The sequence below is a fragment of the Neodiprion fabricii genome, chromosome 6 (assembly GCF_021155785.1).
Source record: "Neodiprion fabricii isolate iyNeoFabr1 chromosome 6, iyNeoFabr1.1, whole genome shotgun sequence".
In the NCBI taxonomy this organism is placed as follows: domain Eukaryota; kingdom Metazoa; phylum Arthropoda; class Insecta; order Hymenoptera; family Diprionidae; genus Neodiprion; species Neodiprion fabricii.
Genome location: NC_060244.1, coordinates 3,758,624 through 3,772,425, shown reverse-complemented (window position 1 = coordinate 3,772,425; position 13,802 = coordinate 3,758,624). Strand labels below are relative to the sequence as shown.

At 46.5% G+C, this 13,802-nt stretch overlaps 2 protein-coding genes across 13 annotated transcripts in view; one reads left to right on the top strand and one right to left on the bottom strand.

Annotated features, from left to right (window-relative positions):
- LOC124184409 overlaps nt 1–13,802 on the bottom strand; it is a 209,439-nt gene that overhangs the window by 131,596 nt on the left and 64,041 nt on the right. The gene's annotated exons all lie outside the window — the stretch shown is intronic.
- Nucleotides 1–13,802, top strand: part of LOC124184400 (teneurin-a) — a 514,944-nt gene that overhangs the window by 447,143 nt on the left and 53,999 nt on the right. Inside the window, exon 1 of one of the 8 annotated variants that reach the window (XM_046574049.1) lies at nt 6,227–7,833. The exons of the other annotated variants lie outside the window; for them this stretch is intronic. Coding sequence (XP_046430005.1) covers nt 7,778–7,833 — 56 coding nt within the window. The 5' untranslated portion in view covers nt 6,227–7,777. Of the gene's footprint in view, nt 1–6,226; nt 7,834–13,802 lie in introns of those variants that run through there. 8 annotated transcript variants of the gene reach the window in all.

The following is a 13,802-nucleotide window of genomic DNA, read 5'->3' as shown; positions in this document are numbered from 1 at the left end:
GCCAAACGTGAGCCAGGCAGAGCCTTGCAAAATACAGACTCCTATAGTCAGACGCATGGAATTCTATATGCTCAAGGGATAATTATAATCCAGGAATTCATTATACACATATATATATATATGTATACACATTCATTTGCACGTTAATAATACGACCCCACAATGTGTAATAATACGAACAAAAATTACATTCAATAATAAACTGCCTCGTGCAATGCTAATCGTATTTCTTTTTCTTGACTGTTTCAGGTGAGATACCAACACGAGTTGTAACAGCCGAAACCAAAGCTCACCATTCGTGAGTACAAGCCGCTGGGTCCCGCGTTTTCTTATTTCAAAAATGAACTTTTCCCCCGAGGGGTGAATTCCGGTGCGGAGGAAGCAGCAGGCTCGGAGAGAATTCTAAGCTCGCCTTTGTGTCGTGAAAATGAAACCGCGGTGTAAAGCGTTCCTCTATCTTAGACGGCCTAGCTATGCATATAGCTATACACAGCGTTGTCCGTAATCGCGGAGAGGAGCACGAATGCAGGAGTAAAACGGTCGGAAAACGGAAACCACGAACAACGGAGTCGTTTCTTAAATCGAGCATCTATCCTCCAAGCCCAGGGTTCCCTCCGTCCGGATGTCGTTTCTCATCGTCGCCGCGCATCCGCGAGGCCTTCGTAATTGCCTCCGCACCTGTGCACACCTACGATCGCGTCGATGGAATATTTTAAAAGCTACGGAATTGTTCTCGCCTTATACGACGTTCAAGGTAGGCTCCGTTTGTCCGGAGGCTTCTCAATAAGATAACGCGGAGGGCCGATGATGGAGCAGATCTCCGAGTCCAGCGCTCGTTCGTCTCGGCGAGTTGGTCTTACTTCCGTAGAATTTGTCAGCCGCGTTGCACCGCCGTTTGTATTCGCTCCTCAGAACGGAGGCAAGGGTTGAATTCTTTATATAGTTAGGCGATGGCTTTAAATCACTCCGGCTAACCCGGGCGCAGCGGTAACACGGCACATGCATTATTCATTTCCATATTATTAAGTTTCTTGTGAGTAAACAGTTGGATTTATAGCAAGGCTCGTATTTACCCGTGGTTTAGGGTTATCTCGAGTAGTGAAGGGAAGAAAGAAAGAGCCGCGTGCCGGAGAGCTCGGAGAAAAAAAAACCTCATCATCGTAACTCAGGACTGCTCTCATCGACGTAACCCGACTGTAACAAAACTCGAGAATCACGCAAGATTCGAGGACGAGAGTCCTGTACCACCTTTTCAACCCTCACACGCCGGTCATCGGAAGGAATCTTCAAGTTAATCACCCAGCGTACACAAATAACTATATTTCATTCGGTTTTCAAATAACCTGTTGCGTCGACTTATTAACTATCGTCGCTGGCCCGAGGAGCTGGAAGGCAGCTCCTCGAAACACCTTGAAACTTTGTATACCTGCCACTTTGTTTAGTTTATTTGAATATAAGCCCGCGGGATACAACGACTAATCGGTTTCGTTCCAGCTACCAATGACCGTAAGGCGCAAACGCTCGTTTTCGATCCCATGCGACACCTACTCGGTAGTCAACAAGTGTGTTAATTTCTATCCATGGAAGCGACGCAGCAGCGATGATAAATTATACAAGCATTCAACGAGTCATCCTGCGAATAAAACCAAAACCGCAACGGAATGATTACGGATAAAGAAGCAAAAACCGGGTGGTGCAGGTTTCGAGTCAGCAAACGGTACGCGAGGTCCTCCTCGACGTTGGCTGCATCGGGGAGAGTCTACTTCCGGGTACCAAGATCAAAGGACTTTACCGAGCAAGTATTTTGGTTGAAAATCCTCGAGGGTATAGGCAGGGTACAACGCGATTGCGAACATTCGACGACCTTCGGAATTTCGGGACCAACGTCTCGCCTAAATAATGGCGTAGGATGACTTTGCCCTGCCCGTAACGCGGAGCTCGGTTCACCCGCTAAAAGGGTAAACGCTGCAGGGGCCACGAAGGTGGATTTTAGTGTTGCCAGAAGATAAAACAATCTTGCCATCCATCTTTCCTTCTCCTCGTTCTACCAGTTCTCCCTCTTACTCTCTCTTTCCACCCCCCCGGCGAGTTTTGGTTGCGTTGTAAACAAGTGCAGTGTTACTTAACGAGGGTGGAAATGTGCAGACGAAACGCGGGAGGGAGGATCCACTTTGTTGTCTTCGATTGACGGTACCAGACGAATATCCGTCAGTGTAGGTACTTCGATTACTTTCGCCTGAAAAGCAAGCGAATGGCATCCACCGCGTGGCATACATATCTAACAACCATCCAAGTCCTGACTAATTACTTGGGAAGCTCGGCTCTTCTTCAAAGGAGAGAGTAGCCGCCTTCTACACACCAGCATCGGAACCACCCACATAAACCAGACGGTAGGCATCCGGTACTTCTCGGTCTTCTTTTTTTCTTCTTGCAAACCGCGACGAAGCGCAATCTCTGAAAAGTTGACGAGCTTCAAAGGTGAATAGAACTGGCGCGAGTTAATTCTGCTCTGATCGCGTAATTACCTACTAAGTCTCACGGAGTTTCCGTCGATCGCGTTACAGGCGGCAGAGTGACTTCGATTGGTTTTACTTTGCCCCGTGGTATACGTACGTACGGTATTCTAGTTACCGCGAGGGGTGCGAAAACTCGGTAAAGGAAAGCCCTGGAGTGCTTTCGCGAGTCGAAGCGAAACGGCGAAAGAGCACGAATGAGGGAGTATCTCTGACAGGATATTGACAAAATCGAGAGACAGTAAATATACCGGATAGATTACACGCGACCGGAAGTAGATCAGTTACTCTAAAACGACGTCGTTTTGTGTAAGCCCCCTTCGAAGCAATTTGTCCTGCAGCCATAGCTCGAAACGTTGCGTAATAGTTGGAGTAAATTGTCGATCGAGACCGAGTAGATTTGCGGAAAATTTATTGGATGTATATGTTGGTATAACGATAGGGCGAAGAGAAGAGGAAGAGGAAACGCAGTAAAACGTCCCGGAGTAAGGCGAAGCTACAACAGTTGGCAATTATCCAGATATATCCATGCACGTATAATACCACGCGGAGATCTAGGGTAAAGTTGATCCCGGTATAGCGGAGTAGCTAAATTGTAGAGCGATATCAGGGAAAGCCGGCGGTTTCTCGGCCGAGGCTAGGGGACGTTATACACGTAGGGTAGCTAGATGTACCTATGCTAATCTCAATTAAATTGAACGCTTCGGTTGATGGCATTCTATCCAAACAAACGTACGTTCCGCGCGGCGTGGAGACGAAGGAATACCGCGAGGATTTCGATAGCGTGGAATTCGGAGCTGGGTGTATACGGAAGAGACAGGAACCCAAAGGAAACCGGAGAAACGCCTCGTCCTCGTCGTCGACGTCAAGGAACCGAGTGTGTGCGTATGTTTGAACTTGGATCCCGACGACGATATCCACCAGCCACCGTGCCGCTGATCATGGAGGAGAGAACCTATTTGCACACGCATATATGCCCCACCGCCGAGAGCAACCTACCTGCTTACTTTCCGCGGCACACGTGCCTTGAATAATTTTGGCTTCCACCCCTCACAACCGCAAAGTTCATACGGTTAGCTAAGATCTCTCAACTGCGGCTACGCCGCCTTGTGCAACGAATGTTCGTGCACGTCGTGTACGTCTGCATAAATGATGCTCACCCTGTACGTCGCGATACCAAAATCCAGAGTAACGCAGCTCCTGAACTGATTTGCGACGGACACTTTTCAAAACGCGAAAGAACCGGTGCACAACCCTTAGGAAAACTTGGTACACGTACCGTAGAAACTTTAAGTACCCGTATGATGGAAAATTGTACTTTATCGATACTCGAAGTAACTACCGAACACCTGTAGGTACCTACATCACTTTTTTTTTTTTTAGTATGAGAGCTTCTTTGAAATCTGTAGAACCTGCTGTGCTTTCTCTCAGTTATGGATATCGTAGAATCTCGCAACCGTTCTTCATCTCATCAGCTTCCCGATGCCTGTATAAACGAATCAACGTCGCATTCCAGCTAGAGGAACGTTTGCCTTAAGGCTTCACAAATACGCGATCTCTACTGCTCATTTGGGTTGAGAAAATTAGCCTCCCTTTGCTCGGTACACTGGGTTCCCACCCTCTCGTCCGCCCCACTTTCTCTCTCTCACTCTCACCCCCTCGCAGCATCAACCCCGTTACACTTACCAATCCCCAAGTTTTATTTTAATCGACGGTAAACTGAACAATTAGCTTAAAGCGGCGAGACACTAATGTTATTCGGGGAAAATTAGACCGCCTGCTCAAAGGAATTGGATGATCGCAAAGGGTGATGGGGGGTCTTCGAGACAGGGCTCGGAAACCTCTGGGAAAATAATTCCGATCTTACGAAACTGTAGCCAGTCAGGGTCTCGAGTGTGTTTCGTACGCATCGCGGATGAGTGTGCGTGTGTGTGTGTGTGTGTGTGTGTGAATATCCACCGAAGCGAACTCCGAGGCGTTTTGCCTTCCGCGCGAATGGTTTCAAAAATTTTCTTCCTTGCGTACGCGTACCTGTCCTGTATATGATATAACATTTCGCTCGTTGGTAAAAGGAGATTCTAAATTTCCGCTCTCTTTCGCAGCTCCTCTACGCGGAAAATCTTTCAGATTTTTCCCAGCGCTCGCGCCCATTCGTCCGTCTGAATTATATCTACATACATTAATAATATTTGTACGCGATTAAATACAACGCGCAGATATCTATATATAAGGAATATAATGAGAAGTACGAGGCGCGTGCGGAAGCAGAACGACGTGACCCTCAAGGATTTGGAATAATTTGATTTTTTCAGTAAGCCACGGCTTAATCCATGCCGAATAAAACATCGGCTCGTTGAGTCGCGCCTCCTTTTTTCCCACTGTCAGTTAGTTGGCAATCCTCGATCCTCCACCTCCACCTTTCTGTTTTCCTCTCCTCCTCACACGCCCCTCGTACCTTCTCTCGACAATTTTCTCCGTACAAAAGTATATAACGTGCACGTTTTTGCTGGTGCGACGATTTTTATTGGAAAAAATTTGTATGGCTGCCGGTTTTGCCGCGGTGAAAATTTGATGCGATGTAATTTCATTTTCCCATTTGCCCAAAGCGCGCTCCTGGAGAGAGACGACTTCGAACAGTTTTCTTTTCACGGAACGATCACAAAACGAAAATATTTAGTTACCTCTCGAACGATGATAACGAACAACGATAAATGTAATAATAACAATAACAACGATAATCATCGTAATAATAACGAGACGAACAACAACAATATTCCTGATGCGAGACAACGTCTTAAAAGCAAAATCCTGTGCTCCACAATAACTTTATATTATACACCTACACCTTATACCCTGCGACAAATCTCGCGGGCGAATGTACCCAGCGAGTGAGGAAATAATCATAAAAAGAGAAATACGTGCTGCTTTTTCGTTCGTCGTGCTGATGAAAGAAACCTCTTTGAATTTTACGCGTAGAGTGTGCATCCCCCGCATATACTATGAGATACATACATACGTACATACATAATACATTATACGTGTATATATGTATACGTAGGCATACATATAACAACGCGAAGACATGAAACGTCTCAAAAATATGTCGCAATCTCTTTCTTTCGCGTGGCACACGTGTGTCTCTAGCTCCAACTGTTCTTTATTTTCCCACTCCCAGAATCAACGCAGCGTAGCGGGTCGAAAAAGAAAAAATTTTGCAAATGAAATTCCACCGTTGGATGATGGAGAGTGTGAAAAATGAGTCTACAGCTACGCAGCAGCTACACATCAGCTAATCGCGGCGAAAGTTTTCGGTTCCGAATAAATACCAAGATTTTTTTCTCAACCCCTTCGGCGTGTTGCGAGTAACCCGTCCGAACTCCAAGTCCGTCAGCTGCTGACCAAACTATCGGAAAACGGAGATGAGATCCGGCGCACGCTGCGGGACTTCGGAAGGAGGAATTCTGAAGGCCGTGGAGGACCAGCGTTTTCGGAGGGTTGCGCGCGCGCTCGAGGGCATTCGGAGTCTCGTCAACCCCCCGACAGAGGCGCGCCTTACCGAGGGTCCTGAAACCGGCGGAAGGGGGGCGGGAAGTGGGGAAGGGGGTGGAGGGGGCGCGCGCACGCGCCGGGATCACGGGTGGAGGGGATGCCCTGGTATCAGTTTGTGCCGGGCGTCGCGACGCTTGAGCTTTCAGTCTCCGTTGACCAGGTGACAGAGCCGGACGTCAGTTCGTTAAAGAAGCTCGTTGCGCGCGGTGTTAGATTTAGTGAAGGTCCGACTCTCGTTGGGTAAAACGGTGAATAAAAAGCGGAAAAATCGTCGCGAGTGATCGACGGTCGGGGTGCGGTATATCACTCTCGAGTGTTAAAGAGTACTTCTCTCGCCGAATCTCCGAGCCCCGTGAATATAAGTAGATAGTAAGTTGTAGGTAACGTCGACCCTTACGGCCAATTATAAGTGTCCTTTTGCGAAACGCGCGCGCGCATTGGATTAATCCGGATATTAAAGCGCGTAAAATGAATGCTCGAGCGAATTTTAAACCTGTTTATAATTGTCACATTCCGAATTATTTTCATCGCTGTTTAATCGATACGACGACCCTGGGTTTTTGTCAGTGAAGTTTTCTGTTATAAAAGACTCGATTCGTCGCCGACGGTTATCTGGATTCTCAGTGGCGGATTTGCACGCTAATTACGTCAAGTCCCTTGGTGCCCAGTGATTCGCATCATTTACTATCGGACGCAAACTGTTCAACGTGCACAATCGTACGGTTATATTTTCATAGACATAGATAAGTAAGCTCTATCAAGTGCAAAAAGAGCTGTGATCTCAATATCGGGGTGGGTGAATGGAATAAATGAAATAAAATAATAGATGAAGAAACGTTGTGAATAGGCCGGGAATTTCACCCCAAAAAACCCCGCGATTTCGGTGCCTCAAGCTTTAAAGCTTCCCTCTCAATACGAAGATACCTATCCCTATACTATAGGAAAACTGTTTTCAGGAAGGTGGACCAAAGTTTCCTGCTGCCGTTGACAGATTGATAAGGAAGTTTACAGCGCAAGTTTTCCCCCTTAGCTATACATACATACAAACTCTGCATGTATATACATACATACACGTATACCCACATCTATACATATCCATCCGTGCAGGTGAAAACCCCGAGTTGGGAAAACGATTTACAGACGTTGAAACAAACTTTTCTGCGTATACGTACAACATTGACTAACTCGATAAAGTCGGCGAAATTATAATCCCGCTTTGAAACGGTGATAGAAGAAGAAGAAAAACAAGAAAAAGAAGAAGAAGAAGAAGAAGTGGCGAAGAAAATCATTCGAAAATTTCTTCGTTCCGATCGCCGTTAGGGAGGACGAAGAGCGCGTCGAGGAAGAGTCGGAGCTTCCGCAAGCTCTTCGCAAAGGCCGTCAGCATTGAGTCTGTGGGGAATTACTACGCGAAATCGTTGTCTTGTGAGCGTGTAAAAGAAAGTGCAAAAGTGAAGGGTAACAGTGGATTCGGTGACTATTCAGCGGCCGGTGAGTTCGAGGTCTGGGGCGAGGAAAAATCCTCCGCGGATGGTCTCGACCACCACCAGGTAGTGAGGCCGCCTTCGCGGCAGCAGCGATGCGAGGCCTCCTCGCTGAGACCGCTGCTCCACGTCGCTCACTGTGAGCTCCACTCGCCCCGGGAAGCGGAGTTGCTCAGGCTGGACCACCTCGAGAGCCTGGACCACAAGTCCGTCGACCACAACGCTTATTCCATGATGGATAATTTCCACAGTCCGGTGCCGCCTCCGCTGCCTCGTCGCCACGTCAGGTAAATCTTCCGGAAAGGATAGAAACTGCAGGGGATGATGGAACTGCTATTCGGTGACTTGTTGCTCGATAAAAAACCCTTGAAGTCCCGCAATTCGAACGATGGGCTTCGGAGTGTCTATCGGTTCGAATATTATGGCCACCGTCCGACGGAAGCGGATCTCTTAAACGGTCTTTCTCATAAATGTCTAGTCGGTACTTTGCTCGATTCGTTTCAGTCTCCTTAAGCCATTCTTCTCTCCTCGCTGCGTTCTTCTAGCCTTCTTAAGTATTACGTATTCATTCGAGTAGCTGCACCGAGTCGATATGCATTAGAAGAAGGTGGCATGCGCTCAACGTTTTTCATACCGGGCTCAAAGTTTTATACATTTCACGTTACGTACCTCCGTGTTTTAAAAGCCAGCTTCCATATTTGCGCATACGTTGAGGAAAGACTCTTCGGGAAACTTTATTCGACTTTATACGTACGCGGAAGCAGCTTTACCTACTCGGTCTTGAATAACTGTTGAGAAAAAAAAAAAAGAAGAACGGAAATTCTCGAAACTTCATACTCAGCCCCTGAATCTCATCTTCGGGGACGAATCGTTACATTAGTTTCAAATTATCGTGACGAGTTGTTACCACCGAGGATTGTCAATCTCTGACACAGCGGTAGCGTTCCAATCCCCCGCAGATACCAGAGTGCTTCAAACACCCGGATCCTCACAAATCCTTGAGAGATTTGGTGAATCCAACCATCGCGAGTAGCTTTCAACCCTGAAACCACTGTGGACATACTTTCATCGTCTAATCCATGATTAGCGATGATGAGGCTGAAGTTAATAACGTTCCCGTAACGAAACATCAAAGAAAAAAAAATCATAACTCATCAATTTTAGAATAACTTCCAAAGAGATGACTTGTCAAAATAAGAGTATAATTTGTTTGTCATGGTGTTCTACCAAATTTCGGACATTGCTAAGTCTGCGATGTAACGATTTTTCTTGAACATTCGTCGTTAAACCCACGTTACTAACTTCATCCTCGGCTATCGATGTCCGTACAAACTCCAAAGTTTTGCCTCAACGCGTGTACTCTGTCAGATCAAAGAACCGTTCAAAGTGGGAAGCGGTCCACGGTACCGATCCGGGAAACGGAAGTCAGGGTGTTCTCGGGTATCGCGTGGTCCCGCCGAAACACCTCTTCGCACCCTAAAAGTCTGGGCAATCGATAGTTACGCCCGGCGCTTCCCTGGGGACTCTGCAGCCGTGCCGTGCAACCGACTCTTATACAGTAGCGAATGCGAAGGCGACAGAGAGGCCGAGGTATAAGGTACGGATATCTCGGCCGGCTCTGGTACTATCTCTCTTCCTCCTTCCATCCTTGCCTCCGTCTCTCTTTGGACTCTTCTTCTCCCCCTCCCTCCCCTGCCGCCTCCACCGAAAGCCCCCGGGCGAAGAAGCGAGCGCTACCGGCTAGATAACCCGTGCCACTTTTACCATCGCTTTTACGGCTTTTCTCCTTTTGTCGGCCGGCTCCTCTTCCTCAGCATCTCCGCTCTTACTCTTCCTCTTCCTCCTATTCCTCCTCTTCGGCAAGCCCCGAGCGCCACCGGAGCCCTTAGCCCCTGACACCTCCGCGATGAAGACCTACTGCACTTCATTTCCTGGCGGAGCACGTGGCGGCAGTAAGATTTTATTCCCCATTACCGCCGGTTATACCACTTTGGAACAAAGCGCAGGCTAATTCTTGCCTCATCCCAACAATGTATTATTCTTCCAGCCCAGTCGGTGATTGAATGTTTGTATTTTTCTTCATTCAATCCCAGTAATTAACCAGCCATTGTAACTAATACACGCCAACTTTTGTCCCCGACGATCTCGACTAATCAGCTCGACTCCTCCTCGCCGTCGGGATTCTTCGGGGCGTTAAATCAGTTATTTGTTTTCGCCATACACCACCCGCTACGGTACTCAGTCCTCTCTTCTAAAGGCGGCGCGAAACTTAGATTAACTTTGTCTTAATTACCGAATTAGATTTGAAAGGATGGATGTATGGCCTTGGAGAGGAACCCTTGCTGCGAATCTGGTAACGAAGAATGGATACCACGGACCACCCGCTGTTCTTCTATACTGGTCCGCTGTATCTGCAGACATACGCTTGGAATAAGGGAAGAAGAGATACGAGATCGTGGGTTAAAAACGACGAACGGGATGGAAATTTCTGCAAAGTACTCGATCCAGCGCTCAAAATTCTACTCAATGGTGTATAAATGCCGATAATTTATACATATATACCTATAAATGTTGAGCAGTTATTTCGTTCCAACGACCTTGTTAGTCACTATTGAAATATTCTTGTAATTGCTGACGCGAAGCCAGTGCATCGCACGGGTATACATGCCTGTGTACAAATAGCGAGTACTTTGACTGGCGTACGGTGGAGCCTAGGTGCGAGCATTGTGTGCACACGGGCAATTCGTTTCCTCGCGTGAAAAGCGTTTCTGATGCACTCGGAAGTAGAGTGTAAACAGGGAAGAGAGAATGCGAACATGCCTCGTCGCCTGGCACCGGGTTTTCCGCGGTATTTTATATTCTAATGTAAATAAATTCATGTGTCAGCAGACCGCGGCGCTCGTTAATGACCCCGCATGGTGTGGGTGAAGTGCCGAGGCACCGAACCAGCGCCTTTCGTAGATGTGGAGGCTTCGCGTGTGAGGAGAAAAGGCGAACCGAGCTACCTCGGGCCGCCGTTTGATTCGAACTCCTGGTGGAGAGGGCGCGATGAGGTCCGAGACTCGGGACACGATTTCCGCCTAAATGATTAAATGACCGTGAACCGAGTAGAAGAGATACGCCCAAGATCTTGATTGAGATTGATGGAAACGGAATTGAAGACTTTCGACCAAAGAGACTGACTGGATATATCGCGCTCGGTGTGCCAGCTTCTATCTCGCGATGGCTTAACGACGATAGACCCTGTGATTAGATTGCCTTTTCAATTGCCCGACAAATTGCGTCCGAGTGCCAGATGGCCGTTGAGAAACCCGAAGAAGAATGATCGAGAGAGACCAGCGTCCTCCTCCTTTTGCCCGATAAAAAATACTTTACGCCGACTCTTTTCGCCACGACGACGACTCTCCGATTTCTCAAAAGTGGTACTGATTCTAACCACGTCATAAGCCACGTCAGAAGTACGAAAACAAAGTCTTTACTTCACGGGGTACGAAACTTACAAAGATCAATTGCTGACCAAACGTGGTCTCAACTGTATACTGGCAATTCTATAAATTATATACAATGCGGTTAATTGAAGACACGACTGTGTAAACAGAGCTATGAGTTTTAAGCGGTACAAGATGTGCCGACTATTAGCAATTATGCATAAGGTAAATTATTCCAATAACTTATTCGGAAATACTCCGCTAAAGCATAACTTGTAACGTGCGGCTCTTGTATATTAATTTCCGTTTAGGGTGAACGAAGTTCATTTTATCAACTTTCTCTTTTTATCATCTTCTTTCTCCTTCTCCTTCTTATTCTTACCCTCTGTTATCTTTTCCTCGGTGGTTGATTGGGTGTATAGATATATAATATATATATTGCTTCGTTCTTTCTGTCCCTGCTTTCATTTTTTCCTTCTTTCTTAATTAACTTCCGCGTTTCTCTGCTTTCGGAGAAAGAAGGCAGTCGTTGTAATCGCCCCGAAAATAAAAAGTCGAGTTTTCACAAGATCTCGACGTTTTGAAGTCTAGAAAATCACCTCCGATCGCTTTGAGGTGGACATCTCTGTGAGTGTGTGTGCGTTTGTGAAAAATTTTTTTTTTTTGTCCGACGATATCTCGAGAACAAATTACCGAATTTTATTGATCTCGGTCTCAATCGAGGTAACTTTTCCAAACTTAGAACTGACTAGATTTTGGCTTTGATCGAATCAGTACTCTTCGAATTATTTGAATAACACAATTATAAACAATCGAATGCAAACGATGATATCTCGAGAACGGACGAACGGAGTTTAATAAAAATTAGTGTTGCATGGTTCTTATGGTTACTGGTCATAAATCCAAAGTCGTTTTTAAAAAAAACTGTACCTTATGACTGCAGGGCAAATATGATAATCCAACATCCAGAACTCATCTGATTTTCGTTTACTGTGGTACCAGAGGGTTTTTTTTAGTCACTCATAACGAATTCAACACTGTTCGTCCAACGTTCGAATAAGATAATGAATTCGTTATTATTATCATTATTTCAGCTCGAAACGAGTTTAAAAACTGCAGTTTCAAAGGTTGGCTCATGGTTAGCCCAAACCCAATTGTTGGCTCGTTGAATACATGCCGCGTTGAGAATATCCAAATTATAAACAAACAGAATGTTGATCCTGAAGCGGGAGTGGACGGCCATGATGTGTTTATACAGTAAAAAAAATGAGGAATGATGTTGGTTGTATAACATTACTGCGATATTTCCACCGCGTGCACCGCATATCGCGTATAGGCAGAAAAAATCGAAGAAGAAAAAATCAAACGGGAAATGACGGTTCTCGGTCAATACACTGACGGCAATGAATGCTTGTCGCAAAATGCACACGCGCTCTCACTTTTCACTTTATCAACTGGTTCGAATATTGAATCAGCCCCTTGAATGTAGGCAGGGGAGATACACGTGCCCGATGTTTCGTTTTTTTTTTTTTTGCCACTGTAATCCAGCCTCATTTTTCCTATTTCTCTCTCCACTTTTTTTTGTAAATGTTCCAGAGTGCAGGCCTGCCGTAGGCACCTACACAACCCCCGCAACCCTTTATCACGGGGAGCGATACATACGAATGCACGGAGAACGAGTTCCCTTTGAATCCCCGCGGGATGAGCTGCACAAATTTTTTACACCAACTGCCCAACAGAAACACCGTCATACCGAAAAGGCCCATATCGTATAACTGCGAACTCTACAAGTTCATTGAAACGGAATTAAGACGAGGATCCGAAAAGTGCGAAGCACTTACAGATTTCCTAAAGCTTATTTTTTTCCCAAGCAATCTCCATTCGTCATTCAAGCGAATCGTATTATCGTTACGTCGGAATTAGAATTCACGGTGAGCCGTTCGGCGTTCAAATACACGATGTACCTTTTCTCATCTGATTTTCATCCCGTTTTAGATCTTGATAGGGGTACGCAGAATGATCGTTGACGTTGGAAGTACGTAGGGTAAAAAGTTCGGTCCCCGCTAGCAACCTTTAATACTTAATTCGCCCGCGGAAGTTCCGCAGGGGGAAAGATTTTGATCATTAATTCATCCGCGTGCTTTCCGATGACAGGAAGCAAGGATACAAAATTTTCCACCGAGTGTTGCTCCCCGTACATGTCATACCCACCGTGCAACTCGATAAAATCCTCGGATTCTCGATCCGCCCTGCATTTCTGCAAAAAATTGCCAACCGACGCGCGTTCCCTGGAGATTCTGCTTAATTCCAGCTCATCTCGGACAGTCTCTGAATCCGTAGATTTACCCGAAGCGCAAGACACGCAAAGCTGCTCTAACGACGTTGCGATGTGCGATGAGCGAAGAAGAAGCGGCGTAGTCGAGTTTAGACAAATATAAATAGATAAAACACACACTGCGGTGTGGATAAACGATCCCGATGGTGTCGGATGAAAGGATCCCCTTGCAGTGGCTTCGATCCAGCTCACTCGCTAAGAGGTTAACGACGTTGCTGCACTGCAACTCTGGACCAGGGCGACCGGTAGCGTGCAAGTCCGTATAAGCTTGTATCGGGCAAATTTATACTCGTGTATAAATCTCATGGCTCTCAGCAGACTTGTGTGTGTATAGGAGGTGGTGGACAAGTGCGACGCGCGCCGTGCAGGACGGATATATTAAGTGTTCTCTCCTGCGCCTCTCAAACGGATGCATTAATTGCCGGGCGATGCGCGGCTGTGTAACAAGCTGCGACGTTATTATACGTACTCGGGATGAAGAGATGAAAAGAAC